The sequence below is a fragment of the Malassezia globosa genome (genome assembly GCF_000181695.2).
Source record: "Malassezia globosa CBS 7966 chromosome Unknown mgl_sf_6.1, whole genome shotgun sequence".
Classification (NCBI taxonomy): Eukaryota; Fungi; Basidiomycota; class Malasseziomycetes; order Malasseziales; family Malasseziaceae; genus Malassezia; species Malassezia globosa.
In genome coordinates this window covers 327989-350798 of record NW_001849866.1, presented here as the reverse complement: position 1 = coordinate 350798, position 22810 = coordinate 327989, and the positions used below count along the sequence as shown (strand labels likewise).

Genomic DNA, 22810 nt, shown 5'->3' with positions numbered 1-22810 from the left:
ATACACCTCCGGGACCTTTTGCTCGTGTATTTCTCGAGCTTGTGTGTGCTGCTATTCGACTTGGACCAGCCTCTGTAGGGCCTGTTTTCTTGCCTGCTTATCGACAGGGCCACAGTGGCGTCGGTGCCTAGCACGCCATTGCTGGAAATGACGATCGTGCTTATGTAAACTATTGCTCGCATAGTCGCATCCTATGTGGGGGTTGGGTTGGATTGGGCATTGAAGAGGTGGGTGGAGGGGAAGACAAAGGACGCAGGCGCGTGTGTAGCTCGGCCTTTCGTTGAGAAAGGGAGAGGGAGATGGGGGGCGCTCAAGAACCTGGCCGGCTGTCTGGCGCTTTTGGTCCTCCACGCGAGGTAGTTTGGCTGATCGGCTGGCTGACAGACAGGGATTGTTGGCTGCTGCGTGATTATTTGCTGCCCAGCCATTGTTGTTGGGATTGTGGCATTGTCCTATCCTACTCTGTTCACACCCTTGCCTCCCCACCCCAACCGTGTTTCCGGCTTCTCTGGCTCCTTTGGATTGTACGAGCATTTTTGTCTTCATCAGTGTGCACTAGGGTCACCTTGAATTCTACTTCGACTTACCGTCCTTGTATAGCCAGTGGCGTGTCATTCACCTGTTTCTTTCACGCCCGCGCTGTCCGTCCTCTTGCTTCTAGGGTCGCCAGGTGACTGTTTCTGCTTCACGCACGTCCTATTCTTTGTATGACGACGTGGAGCGCTGCATGCATCGCTCTGGCAGTGAAAGCAGTGTATTGCACCGCGCGCACTGTGGATCATAACGCATCGCTTCCCGTCGACACCCGCGTGGCTCTGTGCCTTTTTATTGCTGCCTCTCTGATTCTTGCAGCCTGCATAACATTTTTATTCATGACCTGGTCGCCACAAAGTCTGGATCCACTTCGCTTCTTCCCTCCCCTGACGCAGCCAGCGCCACCACTCGATACGCATGCAAGCACCTCGGCTCTCCAACTGACTTTGTCTGACAAGAAGCGCTTCTACGTTGGTTTGTCGAATCCCAGCATAGATTGCTACTTTAACAGTGTTGTACAGAGTCTCGCAAGTCTCGTACACCTTGCGCAGTACCTTGACGACGTCACTGTCATGTCACGTCGATGGCATGTTGCCACGCCCGTAACTGATGCCCTACGCTCTCTTCTCGTCTTGCTGAACACGCCACAGTCGCATCGCATGACAGTCGCACCACGCGACCTTCGCCGAGCCCTACAACATCGCGCTTCTCACTCTCAAGGTATTCGCACACTCCTCTCTGCTCAGCAGCAGCAAGATGCACACGAGCTTTGTGTTTTGCTCGTCGAAGCGCTTGATGCCGAACTTGGCACTGTTCAACAAGCTCGCTCAGATGCATTGCGTGCAGCATGCGTGGGGTTGCAAGTGCTCACGGCCCCGTCACATATTGTACATGGCCGCTTGCGGACGCAACTTGGGTTTGATGGTGACCACAGCTCGAATCCTTTCCGTGGCACTCTCGCACAACGTACTTCGTGTGGCCAGTGTGGCTATATGGAAGCTATCCGCCATTTCTCCTTTACCGACATTGACCTCGTGGTACCAGGCGCCGCGTGCACGCTGGAGTACTGCCTCAGTGCTTGGATGCAGCTCGAGGGCATTGAATGGGTTTGTCATCGGTGCAGTCTTCTAGCGACAATGAAGCGCATCGAGCTCGAGCGGATTGCTAGGGATGCTCAGGCCATCGATCACCGTCAGTCAGCTCGGCAGCTGAAGAAGATACGTCTTCTTGATGCACAGCTCGACAGAGTTGCGAAGGTGATTCGCAGCGGTGTGCATGAGTCAGAGCTAGAGGCATCCCATGCTCTGGACGGTATCGTGCAGGAGCGCGTGCTGAGTACGTCTGCGACGAAGCAAATCATGCTCGCAAAAGCCCCACGGATCCTGCTTCTTCACGTCAACCGCTCGTCTTTCTCTCTCGGTCAATTCGGCGCTAGCAAGAATCACGCACGAGTCCTGTTTTCTGAACGTCTGAATTTAGCTCCGTTTATTACAGGGTCGTCACTTTCGTCCCATCCCATGAAACGCTTGTCTACATCGCATACGCCGACATGGTACGTGCTTCGTGCTATCGTGACGCACTACGGCACACACAACTATGGTCATTACGTGTCATATCGACGGCGTCCTAATGGTGTATGGACACGAGTATCGGATGAAAACGTACAGCTATGCGCGTGGGACGATGTGCAAGCTCAGAATCCCTACTTGCTCATGTACGAGCGCGTTGACGGTTACGACGACAACGGGTGCTCTGAGTCCGTCAATGATATTGGCAATCCCCATGGAGGCGACCATGGCGAGCCCCGCATATTCCATTCAGCACCGCGCACCATGATACCCCCCCTACACAAGACGCACTTGCAGCCGCGTACGCTGCATCGCTGGGATGCTTATGCATTCTTGTCACGAAACCACGCAACTCCAGCCGCGTAGTTATGCGTGCCAAGCACGCTCCATAGCCGTATGTATATCGCGCTGTTCACCAGATACTTGAGCTGCGGATGAATGCGTTAGTTTTTAGTGCTTATCATCCAAGTACTCGTCACACGTACAGGGTAGAAAGTCAACCGGTTCAATGGCTTCGTCACGTCCATCAAGTACATCTAAATGCAGATTCGCGACACGACGACCAGGCATGGGTGGGATCTACTCATAAGATAAAAGAAAAACCATGTCAGTTGGATGCTCTTCTCTCCTTCCTTTTTGCTAGGTCATTTTGTACGTACACTCGACACAAACTTGCGTTCCATCATCATGCGCATCGGCATGCCCATACCGAACGTGTTCCTGTTCATAGTCATTTTCCAGTTTCTTTGCGTCTCATCCCAGTTTTCAAGACGATGCTGAATTGGATGAAATGCAGAGGCAGCCGTTTCGTCACGCATACTCCGCAATCCATGCCGCATGGCATCATGCACTCCCGTCTCTGGATGCAAAGTCGAATGTGCATCTGTCTGTGTGCGTGGAAGGTGCGCAGGCGGCACAATGGCCATAGATGGCCGACTTTCTGATGGCATGGCTTCCCCACAAATAAGACAGCGACGGATGAATCTGGGCTTTGTTGAGAGGAAAGGGGTCTTCGTCACTTGCAACTGCCTGTCGCAAGTTGACGCGTCGTCAGCTTTGAGCGAGAATGCCACGTGGTCTCGCTTTATCGTCATAAGCACAGACGCGCGATGTACAACAATTTTTTTTTTTTCGCGTTCGTCAGTCATTGCTTCGCGCAGCAGGCAGCGACAAGACAACATTGCGTTACACGACAGAGCATTGGATTCGCGTCGTGAGTGCATTGTTACCTCATGGGTAAGCGTGGCGTTGATTCAGCGTCAAAAGCTCCTCTTGCATCAGGGAGCAAACCGGACGCGAAGAAAGTTCGCACGACGGAGCCAGCGGCTGTTGTGACCGATGAGTTCACGGCTGAAGCCACTAGGAAAGTGCCTTCTCTCCATGATACGGAAATAAATTCTAAATCTACAAAGGATTCTACCAAGTCTGAGGGAGACGGGACCGAATCTTCGATACCTGCTGAAGCGGCAGAAACTCTGCAACTCTCGCACTCAGTGCGCCACCAAGTAGCCATTCCAGCCGGCTACGACTACTTGCCGCTTTCAAAACATGTCCCGCGCGATCCACCATCACGCTCGTGGCCATTCGAGCTGGATCCATTCCAGCGCACGTCTGTCTATTGTATTGAGCGAAGTGAGAGTGTTCTAGTTTCGGCACACACGTCAGCTGGTAAGACGATCGTCGCCGAGTATGCGATTGCGCAGGCGCTGCGTGATGGTCAGCGTGTTGTTTACACGTCGCCAATCAAGGCTCTATCAAATCAAAAGTATCGTGAGTTTTCCGCCGAGTTCGGCGACGTAGGGCTTATGACCGGCGATGTCACGATCAATCCTAGTGCATCATGCCTTGTGATGACGACAGAGATTCTCCGCTCCATGCTATACCGTGGCTCTGAAATCATGCGTGAAGTGGCCTGGGTTGTGTTTGATGAAATCCACTACATGCGCGATAAGGAGCGAGGTGTCGTCTGGGAAGAGACTATCATTTTGCTTCCACGCAAAGTGCACTACGTATTTCTGTCCGCCACCATCCCAAATGCAATGCAATTTGCCGAGTGGATTGCACACATTCATGCACAACCATGCCATGTCGTGTATACCGATTTTCGGCCTACACCACTGCAGCACTACTTGTTCCCCGAGGGTGGCCAGGGAATCCACCTTGTGGTTGATGAAAAAGGTGTGTTCCGTGAAGACAACTTCCAAAAGGCGATGGGTGCCCTTTCCGAAGTTCGGGGTGATGATCCTGCTAGCACAGAATCCGGAAAAGGCCGCAAAGGCCAATCAAAGAAGGGCGGCGGTACGTCTGGTCCATCGGACATCTACAAGATCATCAAAATGATCATGCTCAAGCAGTACAATCCTGTGATTGTGTTTGCATTCAGCAAGCGGCAATGTGAGGCCCTCGCTTTGCAGATGTGCAAGCTTGAGTTTAACACAGATGACGAGAAGGAGATGGTATCGACCGTGTTTCGCAATGCGATTGACGCTTTGAGCGAGGATGATCGCAACCTGCCTCAGATTGAGCAGATCCTGCCGTTACTTCGCCGAGGTATTGGAATCCATCATGGTGGTCTGCTTCCCATTCTCAAAGAGGTGATTGAAATCTTGTTTCAGGAGGGACTCCTCAAGGTGCTTTTTGCCACAGAGACTTTTAGTATTGGACTCAACATGCCTGCCAAAACCGTTGTATTTACGGCTGTACGTAAATGGGACGGCAATGAGTTCCGTAACTTGTCATCGGGTGAGTTTATTCAAATGAGTGGGCGTGCCGGACGTCGTGGCCTGGACGATCGTGGCATTGTGATCATGATGTTTGACGAAAAACTCGAACCATCAGCGGCGAAACTCATGGTCAAAGGTGAGGCTGATCGGTTGAACAGTGCCTTCCATCTCGGCTACAACATGATTCTGAACCTTATGCGTGTAGAAGGCATTTCGCCCGAGTACATGTTGACGAATTGTTTTTTCCAATTCCAACAGGCCGCATCTGTACCGGAACTTGAATCCAAGCTCGCCGATGCCGAGGAACGCCGCGACGCTATCCACGTGCCGGACGAGGACGACATCGCCGCCTACTATACTATGCACAAGACACTCGCACAGCTGGACGATGATCGGCGCGAAGTTCTTCGACACCCGAGTTATGCGCTGCCATTCCTTCAAGCTGGTCGTCTTGTGAATGTGCGGCATGAAGACGTCGATTTTGGCTGGGCCATTGTTGTCGCGTACCACAAACGCATGCCTCCCAAGGGTCAGGAATTTGATCCCCGTGCGCCGCCACACAGCCTATACGTTTTGGATGTATTACTCCATTGTGCTGCTGGGACTATCGTGCCGAAGCAGCGGGAATCTGCGCCGTCATTTTCAGGCATAGAGCCGCCTGCGAAAGGCAGCCATGGAAACGGGGAATGGCTTGTTGTGCCAATCCTTTTGTCACACGTCGAGGAACTCAGTGGGATCCGCGTGTTTTTGCCGAAGGACCTTCGACTTCGCGATGCGCGCGCTCAGGTCGGGAAGAACCTTGCCGAGGTCTGCCGACGCTTCCCGTCAGGTCTGCCGCTCTTGGATCCTGTCAAGGACATGAAGATTGATGACGTGTCGTTCCAGCAACTTCTTGGCAAGATGGAGATCCTGCAGTCGAAAATGAAACAGGCTCCGATTACTCAGGACAAGCCACGCTTTGAGGAGTTGTTTGCGCTATACAAGACAAAGCAGGCAGCTGCCGACCAGGTCAAGTCGATTCAGGACCAAATTCATGTTGCTCACAATGTGCTTCAGCTTGACGAGCTAAAGTGCCGTCGACGTGTGCTTCGTCGCTTGGGCTTTACATCGTCCGAGGATATTGTGGAGAAGAAAGGCCGCGTCGCCTGTGAAATTAGCACAGGTGACGAGCTGTTGCTAACGGAGCTCATGTTTAACGGCACTTTCAACGAACTTTTGCCTGAACACTGTGCGGCGCTTCTTTCCTGCTTCGTATTTGGCGAGCGCAGCGAGCACCCTGTTCGTCTCAAGGAGGACCTTGCTGCGCCCTTGCGCATCTTGCAGGATACTGCGCGGCGTATTGCAAAAGTGTCGGTAGAATGCCGCCTTCCAGTGGTCGAGCAGGAGTATGTGCAAAGTTTCAAGGTTGAGTTGATGGATGCTGTTCTTCAATGGTGTCAAGGTGCACGCTTCGCAGACATTTGCAAAATGACAGATGTGTTTGAGGGCTCCATTATCCGAGCTTTTCGGCGTCTGCAAGAACTGCTGCGCCAAATGGCCATGGCGGCCAAGGCTATTGGGAATGACGAGCTTGTTCACAAGTTTGAGCAGGCCCTCGTCAAGCTGGAGCGCCCGAACTCGATCATCTTCAGTCCCTCGCTCTATCTGTAGACTCTATGGACGCTCATTTGCGGCCATGGTAGCGTCTATGTATCGGATAGGGTTTCCCTGGGCTTACGTGTATAGTAGGACACACTTGACGCCGATTAGACTTGAGGCATACGCGATTATGAGGAGGACATCGAGGCGGCAAGGTCGTCAAGACCGCCGAGTGACTGCCAAAATGGCACAGCTTCAGGGGATTTTGCGCATGCGAATGGTAGGCAGAGAGTCCGGCATCACAGTAGACATGCGCTCTAAGTGATCAGCCACCGCTCAGGCCAGGTCCCATATTTTTTTGACAATAACTATGACGCGGTGAGCCATGGTAACAAGTTTGTTAGATTCGTGCACCCCTGCTCCCTCTGCTCTTACGAGCTGTACACAGACCAAGTAAAATAAAATGACTTGCATTCATATACTTTGGCAGATCTTAGTCTTCCTCAATGGCCATTTCATCCATGTCGTCGAGCAGCTCATCCAGCTGCACACGTGGCAGTTCGCTATCGGAGCCATATTCACTGTCATTGTCAGTCGTCGCACCGCCATCATCCATCGAGTCCATAGCAGATGAGGAGTCGCGAGGCGGCTGTTGGTCGTCCTCATCGTCCTCCATAGCTTGTGGATCACGATACCGAGTTTCACGACGACGACGGCGCTCTTCGTCACGTGCAATGCGTTCCTTGTCCTTGTACATATTGACATTCGCGCGCATCTCTTCGTCCTCCTCCAAGTCACGCAGGAACTGCTCGTAGTCACGCTCAACACGCTGTGAATCTAGACCACCTCGGCGACCAAGCGCACCACGACCCACAACATGCTCGCCAGCGCTGGGGTCCTCGGCTTCTTTGGCGATACTCTTGAGTTTCCAATTGCGTTTCGAGCGGCGCTTGCGCTCTGGGTAACTCTTCTTTACCAGCACCACGTCTGGCCGTCGCTCTTCTGGAATGGCATCCCATTCGTCGGAATTGAAGTTGGCCGTCGCTAGATAGTATCCCATGACAGTGTCGCCAGGGTTCAAGATATGGCCCAAATGTGTGCGTACATGGTACACAGCATCTGACTCGCCAAACGTGCTCGCATGTAGCGGCGAGACTTGCGCATCAGCTGCCATAAACTTGCTCATGCTTTGCCCATGGGGTCCATGAGCAATTGTACCTGTCGTCTCGATGTCCAGCACAAGGAACTCGACCATTTCTGGTATGGAGCACAGTGCAGGGAATGGATCGCGCCAATACTTTTCTGCCGTCAAGTCAGCCATTTGAAGCGTCACAGGATCAATGAGCTTGATGACGTTGCTTATACGGTAGGGAAGCACAAACTGTCCAATGTTGCCAAGAGAGCGCGCCACATGAAGTGGCAAGCAGATCAAGTCGTCTTTACACAACGGCACGATCTCTACGCTGTATGTGAATTTGTAGTTGCTCTGACTCGTGTGCACATCCATACTGATCAGTTGTTCGGACTTGTTCATCCTCACTGGCACAACACTCGCAAGGAACTCGCACATGCGAATCGCATGTGCACGCTGAACATAGAAAAAGTCGAGACCATCTTTCTTTTCTTGGACAGATACAGTCTCGCGGTGTGCATTGTACTTCAGGATCAGCTGTTCTAGGTATAAGAAGGTACGTTTGTGTGCCACTTTCTGCCGTACTTGCACGGCGGCCTTCCACATATTTTTGGCCGCAAGTCGCGTGCAGTCAGGACACTGTCCATACTGGACGAGAATTTCCACTTCGAAACACCGTTCGAGAATTGTCGACGTGTATACCTCTTTCTGCACCGTGAGTTTTACGCGCAAGCGCTTACTGTGCGGCTCAGTCCATACAAAGTTAGCATCGACGAGACGCACAGACTTGAGGCCACGGAGCTTCTTGAGACAAATAGCAAGAAGCTCACGACTCTCAAGTTGCGCAATGACCCAGGTATTAGGCGGATTCAAGTACCGCTCACAGTTACGGCAAAAGTTGATGGTCGCTTGCCTTGGAATCGACTCTGTGATGTCAATGCTGTTCCGCAGGCAATTCACACATCGATTTGCATTGTTGGGCTCAATAGGAATCCCGCAATCGGCACATAGCACCATGCGCTGTGGTGCAGAAGCATGATATTCCATGACGATGTTGAATGTTTGCGTTTGTCGCGGTGATGCAGGAGAAAGATGCTCGGCCTGTGGTCTGCTTGTCACAACGCCACCCAAGCTTCCTGGGCTCAAAGAAGCTTGGCCTGAAGAAAAAAAATTAGAAATCCTGTGCGCCGCACGAAAAAAAAAGTATTGCCTAAGAAAGTTGCCCGCCAAAATCCGTGCGCGCTGCCCTATGGAGGCTGACATATCACATGCAAACACCGCGATCGCGCGTGTGGAGTGGGTCTCTTGCTCCACAGTTTCGGCATAGATGAATTGCCTCCCGACGCCACACAGGAGATCCTGTGCGCTAGTAGTGTATTTTAAGTATGTGGCGGACCAGGCACAATGTATTCAGATGGCCAAGGTTTACTGTACCGGATCTTGAGAACCAATCTGAGAATCATACCATCGAAATGCATCCTGCACGGGCAGCACCGCCCGTGACGGCGTCCATGCTGCGCGAGCCGGAGCACGGCGACTTCCAGCTGCCTGAGCACCCCGAGACCAGTGCAGCTAACACAAAGAATGTGTCTAAAGATCCGCTTATCCGCCTAGTCGGGCCTAACGTTGGTGATTTAACCGACACATCAGCATACGACGAGCATGTCGTCATGACCAATACGCTCGAGCATTGGATCGATGGGGCTGCACGCCAAGAAAGCCTCTCATATTATCAGTTGTATGTGAATCTGCATCGTGATTGTACTACCTTGTACGAGCACGATCCTTCTCAGTCGCCATCTCTCAACATAGATTTCGCGCCTGACGTGAAATCCATGCTCGCACTTGATGTGCCGACGCACACGCTGTCGATCTCGTGTGATTGTGTCGCGCCTCAAGCACGCATTGACCTCTTTCTCCATGCTTCATCACGCCGGGTCGGCCCAAATGTATGCAAACCCCCTACCTTGACGACACATTCGCATGGTTGGAGGTTAGCGTCTTGTTTTATTCACACAGGCTACGATGTGGTTATTAGATTCCCTCTGTCGCTGGACGATGCATGGGATTTGACCACTCCTATGCAAATGACAGTCTCCGTGGAAGCGCTTGACGAGGATGGCCTATCACTCTTGCCGGGGCGCAATGCAATCACGACGGTGTGGGAGGTTCGGCAAACAGGGTCGTCCTGGCATGCTGCACCGATTGCGCAGTACGCATGTTTGAATTCCATGCGTCTTCAGATGCACGAAATGTTTGGCCTTGCACCTTTGTCGACGGAGCAGGTGGCACCGCGACCGAGCAATACGGCAGGCGGAGAAAACTCGTATCAAGAACCACTTGTGGTCAATGCCACGCTTCTTCATAATGCAACCATGTTGGCTGATGCTGAGCGCGAAGATGGCGCTGAGTGTCCCATTTGTATGTCGAATCCTGCGATGACGATTCTTTTCCCCTGCACGCACGCATTATGTTTGGAATGTGCAGTGCACTTGCGCGATAGTGTGCAAAAGTCCCGGCAGCAAGACCGCCGACACGGTCGGGCGCCAAGGCGGCAGTATGTGTGTCATATTTGTCGGAATGAGATTGAGTCTATGTTGGCACTATCGAAGCAGCCATTGCAAGCTCATTCACCCAAATCGCCACTACCACAAGACGTCTCACCAACAACTTAGATGACGTCCTCCATATCGTCCATCTCATCTTCGCCATCATCACCCACGTCATCAGTCTCCCTATTTGGACGACTTTGGTCGATTGGGACGTGGTTTTCCGTTCGCTGTGTGTCCTTGTCTCCATCATCATACCTCGGACGTTTTGACATGAGATCATTGGTATCATCCACGTCTACTGTTCCCATGCTTCCATCGATCTCGCGCTTAGTGCTTGTCTTTGCGTTGACAGCTGCTTCCTGGGCCTGTGATGCATAGCGTGCATAATAGTCCACATCATCATCCTGAGCAGTGCCCGTGTCTTGCACCACCTCCTTCACATCATCCCATTCGTTGGAACTGGCATTTGCGCGTCGGAGTGACTCGGATGCACCGAGGCCGGTCCGCTCCCCGCTCACGGTAGATGCAAGGTGCCAAGAGGGCAGCGTGTTTTGCACACGCTGCCGCTCTTCTTCAAGTGTGCGCAGTTTCTCCTTTTCCACCTCTTCGTGTGCAACATCATGCTCCATTTCTATACGCACAGCTGGCGCTTTGGGTGCTGGCGTAGACACGGAGCCTGGTGCGAGTGCAGCATCGTTGCGAACCATCTCATGCTGCCACGGAGGGGATGTGCTATTTTTCGCTAGCCATGCGTGAATATCGAGCGAAGGAAGTGCAACACCCTCGACACTGCGCAAAGACCGCTGTACAACGCTTAGCTGCTCATTGAAGCGTGTGAGTGTGTCTTTGGAATTGCGCACATCTTCTGCGTCTTCATTATCGACAAGCTCCGTGCCACAGCCCGGCACTTCGCATACGAACATGTTTCGCGTCAGGTCTAGGAGATGCGCTACCTCCAGTGTTGAATATGAATGCCGGCACCGCGGGCACACGTATCCCTTGTTGTCAAGTCCATTCCTCAATTTTGTGTCGATATGTCGACGCATGGCCATCATGCGCCATTTTGTGACGTCTAGAAAATGTTTGTAGTCCATGTAAAAATATGTACGTGTGATGGGCCGCTGGAACGGGCCTTCGCGAGTTTCTTGGTTCCGATGCACACTGATCATGCGGTCTTGCACGAGTTTCGTTGCCAGCGACGTCAAGTCACGCGTCTGCATGCCAATACGGCGAGCGAGCACTTCTGCGGGAATCGCAGCGATACTAACGAGCTGGTCCATCACGAGAATATGTCCGTCTTCGTAGAACAGACGCGCAATCACTTGTGCAAGCCGTCGAATCTCGGCCATCTGTTCGGGTGTAGCCTGCTGTGCTTCGACAGTGCCAGCCTGCGAATGTCCAGCGGCATGCCCAGCCGGCGTGACCGATGCCATGGGACGTGAACGAAGATGTTCAGGTATGAGGGACTGTTGTGGGATAGGTGGGAATGTGTGCCAACGTGGGCCCTTTTGTCAACACGCCTATGTTGTCGTCCCTGGAGCCTGGCGCTTCGCGCCTGTTGCTTGGAGCAGAAGACCTGTGCTGTTGCCTTGATTCGCCACACCAGCGATCTGTGTTTCTTGTGCGAGCAAAGCACAATATCCTACTAGGCTGAGGAACCAAATCGTGTACTCCACCGTGTTGTGTGTCATTGCCTCTTCCGCGCACCTGTCACACGCACGTAGGCGGACAAATCCTGCTATCCCTCCACCTATCCAAGCGAGGATTTTGGGCCGACACATGCGCGTAGCTGCTGGGGGGGGGGGGTGGAGGCAGGGCAGGGCAGAGGGATGGGGGGACAGGCAAACAACACTTAAAGCATTCGCGTGCGTCCGGCACGACAGCTTTTTGTGTCGGGTTCGGGTTTTGTCGCCACGCGTTCTTGTGCTTGCTTCAAAGCTGCCAGCCTGATCCATTACTGTCCGATGCACGGTGCTCTCAACAATGAGCATGGCGAGCATGGAGTCAACGGCTCATTCGATGCAGCACTCGCTCGTCAAGTCCCCTCTCGCCTAACAACTGGAGAAAGCAGTCGAAACGATGAGCTGCATCTACCCTCAACTGGTTCAGCTGCCGCCGACACGGCCGGTTCGAGAATGGGGTCATTTTCGTTCAAGCAGAGACCGCGCGATGTCTCGACAGGACTCAGCAGTATGCGCCGTTGGCTTGGTCGTGAGTCATACCGGAATAGCTCGACGTTTTCGGCGCGGTATCGGGGAAGTGGCATGCCAGAGGGCTGGGAACACCCGGCACGGTACTTGAATGTATCGCAAATAACTGTGCCATCGATTTTGCCTGCCGTACAACCTGTACCGCAGTCGACACCTATACCAATGCTCCCGTATACGGTGCTATGTCTATTAATTTTTGGCGAATTCAGCTCATCAGGTGTGGCTGGACCGTTTTTGTTTTTCATGCTGAATGATTTTCAGCTGGGTGATGAAAGTCGCGTCGGATTTTGGGCTGGTATTCTGTCGTCGATTTTTTTCTTCGCCCAGTTCCTGACGTCGCTCATGTGGTCGTCTGTAGCTGACAAACACGGACGCAAGTATGTTTTGCAGATGTCACTTATCGGCAACTCACTCTCGCTTATTGCGTTTGGTCTTGCGCCGAATCTCCAACTCGCTATTCTTTTTCGACTTGCCCAGGGCTTCTTTAATGGTGCCGTCGGCGTTGCCCGAGGTGCCGTGCGATCACTCACTGATGAGACAAACGAAGGTCGCGCATACGCTCAAATGGGTTTTTGGTGGGGTATGGGTGGTATTGTCGGCCCCATTCTGGGCGGTGTCCTAGAGCATCCAGCTATCAAGTTTCCCTGGCTGTTTGGGCGTAGTGCGTTTCTACATGCGCATCCGTATGCCCTCCCGTGTATGTTTGCGGCGTCAAGCACTATTCTCGGTGCCATTCTGAGTTTCTTTCTCGAGTCCGATGCACCGACCGCCACGGGTAGGATTCGACTTATGAGTGACCATGAAGTTGGGCACGAACATGAGCACGAGACCGATCCGAATCGTAGTGCTTGGTCACTTGCTAGCTCAACATGGAGCCGGAGTCGCAGGTCGCATCATTGGCCCCAGGCGTTTGGTCCGCGGACGCGTCCCATCTCGTCTGGCTCAGCGTACGGGTACCAGGGGGAGCCAGCGCGTGCGCATCGTGAATCGATGCTGCGCCGCATGTCTGTCGTATCATCAGCAGCACATCCCAGCTCGTACTTTGCAGTTCCTCATGATGCCGGACATCATGATGTGCCTCACGCTGAACTCGACCATGAGAATGCGAACCCACGCGCATCACTTGTTGAGCGTTTTGTACTTGCTAATGACGACACTGTTCTTTCGATTACCGATCTTTGGGTGGCTGCAGCAGCCAACACAGAGGACGTGCCGGAAGACGATGATCGGAACACGATTGCAGAGGCCGACGAAGCTGAAGAAGAGGACGACGAAGGGCAACATCATTCTGATGCAGAACACAGTGCACCTGCTGATTTGCCGACGACATCGAGCAGCGAAACACGACCTACGTCGACACTCTCATCGACATACGTGCCGCCCATGCATTTTACTCGATCCAACAAGCTGCACCGGATGAATGGCCATGACACATCTGCTGCGTATAGGCGCCCATCATCTGCTGTGAACGCAGCGGAGGCTGACGAGGATGTCAACAGCCATGCGCAGAGTGGTGCTCTCGACAGCGTGGACAGCACAACGGCGGATGTGTCCGCGCCAAATGTCTCACCATCGCCAATCTGGCTCTTGCCTCTGGTGGTGATTGGCCACTATGGTGTGCTGTCGTTCCATTCGTCCATGTTTGACCAGGTGTTTATGGCATTTCTCGTGACGCCAGAGCCAAGTGGTGGCTTGGGCCTCACAGCGTCACATTACGCGGGACTCATCGCTGCTATGACGTTCTGCCAATTGTTGTTCCAGTTCCAAGTATACCCGAATTTTGGTCCGCCCAACGGCTCTCTTTCACACCTGGCCGTACTGCAGTGGGGCGTGTTGCTTTACCTGCCGTGCTACGTGCTATTTCCGTTCCTCCGCACATTCCTGTTACCTAATACTGATGTGGCTGTGATGCTTGGTATGATCCTATTTGCCGCGATTAGATGGCTTGCCAACATTCTCTCCTTCACGGCCGTCATGGTCCTGCTGAATGCTTGGACACCTGCACACCTTGTGCCACTCGCGAATGGACTTGCACAGACCATGAGCAGTTTTGCACGATGTGTTGGCCCGATTATCGGTGGTATCATATGGGCGAAGAGTATCGAAGGAGGACCCAACGCACATGCATGGCCGTTCAATTTCCACTTCGGATTCTGGGTCGTTGGTTTGGTTGCTTTAGCCGGTGCTATTCATACGCGGTGGATGCGGGATGTCATCATGATATCCTGAAGCTGTGAACTTGATGCTAGTCAAGTACAATCACATCCGTTGCTGGCGGCACAGTGGGTCGGCGTGCCCGCTTGGATGGATGGTCCTCATTTTCCTTGGTTGTGTCGCGTGAACGCTTCGCTCGCGCTTGTTTTGATGCCGTGTCGGGTGCAGGCTCGCTGGGTGCTTCAACGACACAGACGTCATCCTCGTCCTTATTTGCACCTGGATCTGGCGCGTGGTCGCTGTTTCCCGGCACGGCAGGCGGTGGTACTTCGATCCTAACGCGCTTGCTCAGCTTCACGGGCGTTCGAAGCACGAACAATCCATTCTTATGGCCATGCGTTTCGGCCTTTTCCAGGACAAACTGGACTGTCGGCCATGCTCCGTTGTCATCCACCACAGATAATACATCACCCACGTGCACGTTAAGATCACGCAATAGTTTGTGGGTATTCTCGTCCAAGTCTGCATCATACAAGATGCGTGTGCCAGCCGCAAGCGAAATCTCGGCATCGGCGTCGTATCCTAGATCTTTGCGAGCAGCATCGATCGCATGCTGCAGTGTCGTTTGCTCTGGATCTATGCCTGCGCGGCAATAGACATCTTGGCATACGCCACATCGAGGATTTGGCTGGCCGCATGCAAATGTCGTGAATAGACGCGTCGATCGACGAGCCAGGCCAACGACACGTAGCTCGGCCCACCGAGCCGACAGCATATGCAGGGCTTGCACAACCACGAGTCCGGCCACAATAGCATTTGTTGTTGCGATCGCCGGAATGATATTGCCTGCAATCTGCTTAGTATCGAAGCGTGTCTGCTCGGGGATGTGGTATACATGGGCGCGAAGATTTGATGCGGCAGTGACAAAACCTAAAGCTTCGTCATCGTCCTTGTCAAATGAAATAGGCACATCCGAAGATAAAGAACGCCTCGCAAGTGCAATAGTGGTCTCTGTAAACAAAGCGGCATTCTCTGCGACGGTGAGATGACGTCGATCCCGGAGTGTATGGTCGTCCGATGGCACCGTATGCATCGCGTGACGAGCATCACTATACGTGAGCGGCTTTGGCCGCGTGCGGTTTTGCCACATCTCATCCATCGCCAGAAGACGCTCAATATCGACTTGGTACAGCTTGTTAAAAATGCGCTGACACACGGCGTGCGGAGCATCACTTTCATGCGATATGCCTGAGGATGCACGTAACGAAGCGACGAGCTCATCACGTAGCACTAGCATTTGGCGGGCTTCATTTCGCAGGCGCTGAAGCTCCACTGCATCTTCACCGCGCTTAGCAGCCTCTGTTAGCTCATGCTCGTCCGACTGGTCGACTTCGCCGAACAGCTGCGGGAAAAGCCAATTCTTTGCCCATACGATGCAGTGAACGGGTGTCGATGGCGTTGAGCGGATCGTGCAGACTGGATATGTTGTTGGCATGGGATGTTCTGTGCAGTCATAGCACTCGGTGAAGGAAGGTCGAATTGGCTGCACCTGACCGAGGAAACCTGCTGTGCCACTCTCAATCAGCGGCACACGCGCCATAACGCACATACGATTCACCCACCTTCGTGTCTCCAGATTGTCGAGTGCACTTAATACCACGTCGAAAGATGCATAGTACGACACATCGAACTCAGGCGACTTGATATTGGCCTGGTGCGCAATGATCGTGACGTCCGGATTCATCGCAGATGCAGCGTCGCGAGCAACCTTTGCTTTCGATTGGTTGATGTGCTGTTTTTGGAAAAGAAACTGACGGTTCAAGTTCGACAACTCAATAGTATCTAGATCAATCTGCGCACGTTAGTTACGACGTGCTTGCGATGGCGAATGATACGTACAATATCCAGATGGCCCACGCCAGCCAATACTAGGTCCTTTAGGAGCTCACACCCAATTCCACCCGCACCCACAACGAGCATTCTAGCCTGTTGAATACGCTCGACTTCATGCTTTTCGAGCGTCGCACACGCAGGTGCATATCGCGCAGCGGCTGTCTGGTGCATGTTGCAACGCAATCCGAATCCATCTCACGACAAGGGTACGTAGCCAGGGTAGCATCAAAGATATTTTAGGCATGCATACGTAAGCCAGTCGCCATAACACAGGCAGCGTGCTTGGCCTGACCGCAGACCTGATCTCCACATCGACATGACGGCGTGCACTCTCCCCCCCTCTGCCGAGCTGCCGCTCGCATGCTTGATTGGGTGGGTTGCAAGCGCGGCGTTCTCTCCACACTCAAAAGTGGACGCACCTGCTTGCAAACGACACACGCCTCGCTAACCCTATCTAAACGGCCTCCGAGCCTCGAGAGCGCACGAAACACTAACACATTGGGCTACGCCGCGCAACACCCTCAGACATTGTCACATGCGGCAATTTTATGGTGCTAACTCATCGAAGCTCTTCCATAAAGTTTCTGAGAGACACTTGCTTGCATTCTCACCAACACAAACTACGAAACAGTCAGGACCCCTGCCTGAGCACGAGTACCAAGTGCGTCTCGGCGCAGCGATTCGAGTCTTGCGCGAGACCCTTCCACAGTTTATGGAACGAGGTCTTGTGGATCGCATGGATGTGAATCCATCGAACCCATTCATGCAGGTTCTCAAGTGCGGGATACCCAAGTCGCCAGCACAGCCAGAACATGTTTACCACTCGCAAATCCAGTTCACATTCCGACCGGGACCAGAACCAGCCGCGCCATTACGACTTATGTCTTTTAAAAGAAACACTGATGATCCCAGTGCATGGACCCCATCGATTTCGCTTCATGGAAGGCGTACATACTTGTTTAGTGCCAGTGCACTCCGACATGCATTGCATGCATGTTTTGCTGAACCGGAGATCTTGCTCGAGAACATGTCATTTTTACGCCGACCTGCAACAATGCGAATAAATGAAGCATTGCCAAATCCAGGCGATGAACTTCTCACAAGAATCCGCTTTACTGGTGTGAATCGTCTGGCGAATACACAGCAGAGCTATACAATTGTCTCGAGTTACCGCTTCGATCGGGCCACGGGCACCATTTGTGAGCATCGCGTTGATAAAATGATGCCCCTTCCAGGACAGCGTACATGGCAAACGATGGTGAATGTAGGTTCATCATGACAAGTCGTGTCTACCAATGTGAAAGAAGTGCGCCTACGAATGCGACCACGCCTCGCGCGACATACGAAATGCCGTTCGCAAAGTGTAGTCGTACAGCCCCTCTGTCTCATCAGGGTCACGGAATGGCGGACCCAGTGGGACAGCGAGTATCGAGCGGTCGGCTCGTTGTATGTATCGAAAGAACGGTTGGGGATGATTCGCAGCCATATCACGAGGCTTTTTCGCAGCCGACTCTTCTTGAGTATCTCCTTCAGATTTGTCGCGACCACGCACCTTGCCTGCTTGTTTCTTAAGCAGACGGTTAATTGTCTCGATCTTATCGTCTTCGAGCTTCTTTTCACTTTGATTTCGTCGTCGACGCGCCGTTTCAGAGCGACGGAGTGCCAGCTCCGTCTCTGAAAGCTTCTTCTTGCGCGACGAATCCTCCATAGGCAGCTCAATGAGCTCTTCATTAGCAATTCCGCGAGCCCGGTTCGCTCTGGCGATTTGCCGTGCCGTCATGGGCATATCACTAGTTGTCTCTTCATCTTCATCCTCGTCGTCATCCTCATTCTCATCAAGAAGGTCTCCCTCCTCTTCCTCGTCATTCATATTATCTTCATTGACCTCTTCTTCATCTTCGTCTCCAACAAGCTCGTCGTCCTCGTCGCGCTCCTCAGTATAGACATCACGCTGTTTGCGACTGGCATTTTTATGGGAGCTTCGAGTGGATTTCGTGCGAGACGAGCGACGTGGAGCACTTGTTGATGCTCGTCGAGATGGAGTCGACTGTGGGGTACTCTTGCGAGTCAACCTGACTCGGAGTGGTTGCCGACGAGCCCGTCGATTTGTCTCTGGTGGCGAATCGGACTCGTCAATTTCATCCACGAGTTCGTCGAATTCTTCCGAGTCTGACATATACTCGCCTTCCGACTCAGGTTCACCCTCTTCATAATCGATCTCCTCATCTTGCTGCTCATATTCGTTATTTTGTGCATCCACCTCGTCTTGCTGCATGGCTTCCGTCTCGTCTTCAACCGCGGCTGCAGTGCGAGACATCAACGAAACGAGTGTGGAGCGCTTGTGATCGCTGTGGTTCTACAGTCGCAGCCCAGTCACAGACCCACGTGGACGACGCAGGGACTCTCAAGTGAGGACGTCGATTCTCACATCCCACCTATCCTTGGCCGCTCTTTTCCTCCACTTGCCAACGAATTCATGTATCTCCTCCACAGGGATAGCTTTCAGGTTTACTTGAGGTGCCGGGCCGCTCCTATGTGAAAGCACGTATGTTGGATGTCGCTATGAAAATGTTTGTGACTGCAAGACCCTTGCAACACGTTGTTGCTTGGATAGACGCCAATCGTCTTGGTCTTTTGCATACTTGTCGAAGAGAGGCTGGATTTTTTCCTGTCGCTTCCGTTTCGACATATTCGCCTGGTCGGCCATCCGGAAGAAGCGAGGCGCCACTTCGACAAGCCATTTGGGTTCAATGGCCGTCACCTCGCGCATATACTCCTTCGACGTCATTACCACTTCATGGTACACCACGTACTCGGGTGGTCGGTGGAACAGGCTGCTCGACGGGTGTAGGTAGACATTGCCGCCGCTCTCCGCAAGTGTTCGATATCCTTCTTGTGGATCACGCTTTGCGGCATTGCGGAAGTAGCCTGAACATATAGCACGCCGAATGCGTGTGTAGTTGGGGCCACAAGATAAGATATCATGATGATAGCGATCCATAATACCCACGAGTTGTTTGCGTACGTCCTGTGCACGGCGCAGAGCGCGTCCTTGAATAAAATTGTCCATACACCAAGGCATAGAGAATCGGCTAGACACCCATGCATTGTAAACAGTCAGCAGCGTGAGATGATCGCCTTCCGGCTGAAAAAACTTGGCTCGCTTCGCATCGGCTTGGGCCTGCTTGTCTTTGGGTCGGTAGAATACATTCGGGATACTCAGCATAGCCACAATGCTGAGCATCTCTTCACTGCAGCCCATATCCACACTGGCAATCAGCATTTTTGCCATTGGCGGGTCCATGGGAAAATCAGCCATCTTCCGACCCAGACGGGTCAGCAAACCTTCATCATCGAGAGCCGAGAGCGCATAGAGAGACTCAAGTGCCGTGAGCATTGTCTGGGCTGGCGGTGGATCCATAAAGTCAAAGTGCAGAAGATCATTGATGCCCATGGCCTTAAGCGCGAGAATAGTCGAGGCAAGATTCTGCCGCTGAATGTCGGGGATGGGATTCGGCAGCATTTCATTCCGGAACGCCGCCTCCGTGTAGAGACGGTAGCACTTGCCAGGCCCCGTTCTCCCAGCGCGTCCCGCTCGCTGACGGGCCTGAGCTTGTGAAATGGGCGTCACCACGAGCGAATCCATGCCGAGACGTGCATCGTACGCATTTTGCTTCACGAACCCAGGATCTACCACATAGTATACACCGTCGATCGTCACACTTGTCTCGGCGATGTTGGTCGCAAGAACAACTTTCCTCGCACCTGGCGGGGCGGGCTCGAAGATTCTCGATTGCATTTCACTCGGCAGTGCCGAATAAACCGGCAAGATTATCAGCTCAGGGACACTGGGACCCAAAGCACGCATGCGCTCATAAAGGATTTCACAGCTAGTATCGATTTCCTCTTGACCAGTAAGAAACACCAGGATGTCACCGGGCGGTTCAGATAAATGGATCTGCATTACTGTGATGAGACTTGCATCCAAGTAGTCTGGCTCTGGCTCTTTGGTATATAGAATCTCGACTGGGTATGTCCGGCCAGGAATTGTAAAAATGGGGCATTCGAAGAAGTATGTGCTGAACTTCTCAGCATCGAGTGTCGCTGATGTGACGATAAGCTTCAAGTCTGGCCGGCGCTTCAGCGCCTTTTTCAGCAGGCCAAAAAGCACATCCGTCGCAATGGTGCGTTCATGCGCTTCATCAAGCATGATGACAGAGTAGGCCTTGACGTCGGGATCGACAAGACACTCGCGCTGTAGCATACCATCCGTCATGTACTTAATGTGCGTGTCTGGACTCGTGCAGTCCTCGAACCGTATCGTATACCCAACTTCTTGCCCAATGCGACAGCCGACTTCCTCAGCTACACGCTTTGCAACACTTACAGCAGCTACACGCCGTGGCTGTGTGCAGCCAATTTTCCCATGGTCAGCAAATCCTTCTTCTGCGAGGTACTGAGTCACTTGCGTTGTTTTGCCAGAGCCTGTCTCGCCAACAATTACGAGCACCTGATTGTCTCGAATGGCCTGGACCAACGGCTCCCGCAGCTTGAAAATTGGCAGGCTCTCACGCTGCTCTTTCATACTCAGAGTGGTAATCTTGCCAAACGTCGTTGCTTTGTTGAAGGCATGCTTCTTCCATTCCGACTGCTGCTGTGCTTGTTGGATGCGCGATTGACCTCGCACATCTTGAGCAAACATCTTTTCACTTGCCTGAGCCATGGGATCAAGCCAGCCCGTCGACATGTCGCGTGACTTTTTATCGGCTTCTTCGTTCTGCTCTTGCTGGCGAAGTTCGCGCCTTTCCTTTGCGAGAGATGTACCTGCCTGAGCAGCTCGGTTGAGCGAGCCGTCGGGTGCCTTTACGACCTTGACGGGTGACAGTTCCAGAGAAGCAGCTGTCTGACCAGCAAGAAAGGGAGCCTCTTTCTCATTCACTTCAATTTCAATGTCTTCATCTGCATCGTCACCAGCAAGTCGAGACGCTGGTGTAGAGTGCTCTTCTTCCATAAGTTCAGGGTAGTCAGTGGCTTTGGCAACGCCACTAGCGATCAATTGCTTGATTTCCCAGCGCTCCGGGCTTGTCAGCCGCTTCGCACCTCGACCCCGCCGTTCTTCTGTTGCTGTCGATGATGTTGATGCAACAGAACGGCTTGCTACGCTGGAACGACCACCAAGGGGTTCATGATTCGCGCCTGTCAAGAAATTCGGCGGATGCTCCATCGCCATGCGGCCACGAGGCTGTGGCACTAAATCGCGGCCTGTGACCTGGTCAACATCGCGCATAGACAAGCCTATGCGTTGACCCGCGATGGAAATGACTTTTACTTTGACATGGTCACCTCGAGATACCACATCAGATGGATGAGATATGCGGCCAGTGTTGCCTCCACGGGCGGTATTGCTACACAGCGCACTTATATGCACAAGACCATCGCGCCGACCGGCGACACCATCAAGCGTCACAAAGGCGCCAAAGTCCTTGACACCTGATACACGTCCATAGTAAACCTTATTGAGCACTGGTTGCTCGTCTGGGACAGAGGGCGGTAGAGACGGAGGTGGAGACGCACGTCCATCCACACGGTCCCAGCGGGACCTACGCTGTGGTTCTTCGAGGGATTCATGCATGCGCCTGCGTCTAGACGGCTCGTCGCGATAATAGTCAGGTTCTTCCCACGCCTGGTCCTGGATCGCGAGGCCCGGAAGCATTTGTGCTTTTTGCTCGAGCTTTGTGTCCGGTGTATGTTTAGCTTCATCAACAGAGTTTGTCCCCTTCTTTTTCCTTGGGTGCAATGTTACAATGAGCCTATCGAGATTTTCGACAAAGGCAGCAGTAAATTCAGCGCCAACATCATCCAGCTTTTTCTGGAATGCCGGTAATGAGCCCGCCTGTTCATGCAGTGAAATAATGAACTCAGCTAAAACACGATCATTGATTCCTAAATGATTCTCAAGCTCTGTCGCGATTTTCGATACGAGCGACAAGAACTCGAGTTTGTATAGCGGGTCGTCCATGAATCCATATAGGCACGATCCACTCGCCTGAGAGCGTAAGCCAAACGCGCAGGATACGATGGCGACATCCTGCACCAGACACGATGGGACGAATCACAGCCACGCGTACTATGTCACGTGTGTGCATGTTGTATCCCAGCCTCTTCAAGCCATGTGGCTAACCCCCTGCTGCCTTACCCAACCCCGTGATGTCCGAAATTTTTATAAATCTCATGCACCCCCTTATCCCCCAATAACCTGGAATGCGCGCGCGCGCGCGCGTGTCGGGCGTCGCGTGTCGGTCCGTGGGCGGCGTACGTCGCGTGTAAATTTTAGGCGGTGGATGCGTCACGCGTATCTCTATCTACGCAGACCAAACTAGGGTAGTGGCAAGACGCTGACTACGATATCTTTTTCCTGGTCCCATTCACTTTGCCACCCACGAGGAAGAAACGCGAGAACGACTAA

General features: G+C 52.9%; 9 protein-coding genes across 9 annotated transcripts; 3 read left to right on the top strand and 6 right to left on the bottom strand.

Annotated features, from left to right (window-relative positions):
• Positions 1–872: 872 nt before the first annotated feature.
• MGL_2629 (uncharacterized protein) lies at positions 873–2468 on the top strand (the record flags this gene model as incomplete). The annotated part of the gene is made up of 1 exon (XM_001730195.1): positions 873–2468. One exon carries the CDS (start codon positions 873–875, stop codon positions 2466–2468), a length of 1596 nt encoding a protein of 531 aa, XP_001730247.1.
• Positions 2469–2552: 84 nt separating this feature from the next.
• On the bottom strand, positions 2553–3283 carry MGL_2628 (uncharacterized protein; the record flags this gene model as incomplete). The annotated part of the gene is made up of 2 exons (XM_001730194.1): positions 2553–2681; positions 2762–3283. The coding sequence occupies 2 exons, from the start codon at positions 3281–3283 to the stop codon at positions 2553–2555; spliced, it is 651 nt and encodes a 216-aa protein (XP_001730246.1).
• A 51-nt stretch (positions 3284–3334) lies between these two features.
• Positions 3335–6475, top strand: MGL_2627 (uncharacterized protein; the record flags this gene model as incomplete). Its single annotated transcript, XM_001730193.1, has 1 exon — positions 3335–6475. The coding sequence occupies one exon, from the start codon at positions 3335–3337 to the stop codon at positions 6473–6475; it is 3141 nt and encodes a 1046-aa protein (XP_001730245.1).
• Positions 6476–6896: 421 nt separating this feature from the next.
• MGL_2626 (uncharacterized protein) lies at positions 6897–8582 on the bottom strand (the record flags this gene model as incomplete). Its single annotated transcript, XM_001730192.1, has 1 exon — positions 6897–8582. One exon carries the CDS (start codon positions 8580–8582, stop codon positions 6897–6899), a length of 1686 nt encoding a protein of 561 aa, XP_001730244.1.
• A 1624-nt stretch (positions 8583–10206) lies between these two features.
• On the bottom strand, positions 10207–11520 carry MGL_2625 (uncharacterized protein; the record flags this gene model as incomplete). Its single annotated transcript, XM_001730191.1, has 1 exon — positions 10207–11520. One exon carries the CDS (start codon positions 11518–11520, stop codon positions 10207–10209), a length of 1314 nt encoding a protein of 437 aa, XP_001730243.1.
• Positions 11521–12051: 531 nt separating this feature from the next.
• MGL_2624 (uncharacterized protein) lies at positions 12052–14526 on the top strand (the record flags this gene model as incomplete). The annotated part of the gene is made up of 1 exon (XM_001730190.1): positions 12052–14526. One exon carries the CDS (start codon positions 12052–12054, stop codon positions 14524–14526), a length of 2475 nt encoding a protein of 824 aa, XP_001730242.1.
• A 561-nt stretch (positions 14527–15087) lies between these two features.
• MGL_2623 (uncharacterized protein) lies at positions 15088–16515 on the bottom strand (the record flags this gene model as incomplete). The annotated part of the gene is made up of 3 exons (XM_001730189.1): positions 15088–15139; positions 15213–16303; positions 16351–16515. The coding sequence occupies 3 exons, from the start codon at positions 16513–16515 to the stop codon at positions 15088–15090; spliced, it is 1308 nt and encodes a 435-aa protein (XP_001730241.1).
• Positions 16516–17656: 1141 nt separating this feature from the next.
• Positions 17657–18661, bottom strand: MGL_2622 (uncharacterized protein; the record flags this gene model as incomplete). The annotated part of the gene is made up of 1 exon (XM_001730188.1): positions 17657–18661. One exon carries the CDS (start codon positions 18659–18661, stop codon positions 17657–17659), a length of 1005 nt encoding a protein of 334 aa, XP_001730240.1.
• Positions 18662–18904: 243 nt separating this feature from the next.
• MGL_2621 (uncharacterized protein) lies at positions 18905–22363 on the bottom strand (the record flags this gene model as incomplete). The annotated part of the gene is made up of 1 exon (XM_001730187.1): positions 18905–22363. One exon carries the CDS (start codon positions 22361–22363, stop codon positions 18905–18907), a length of 3459 nt encoding a protein of 1152 aa, XP_001730239.1.
• Positions 22364–22810: the final 447 nt, after the last annotated feature.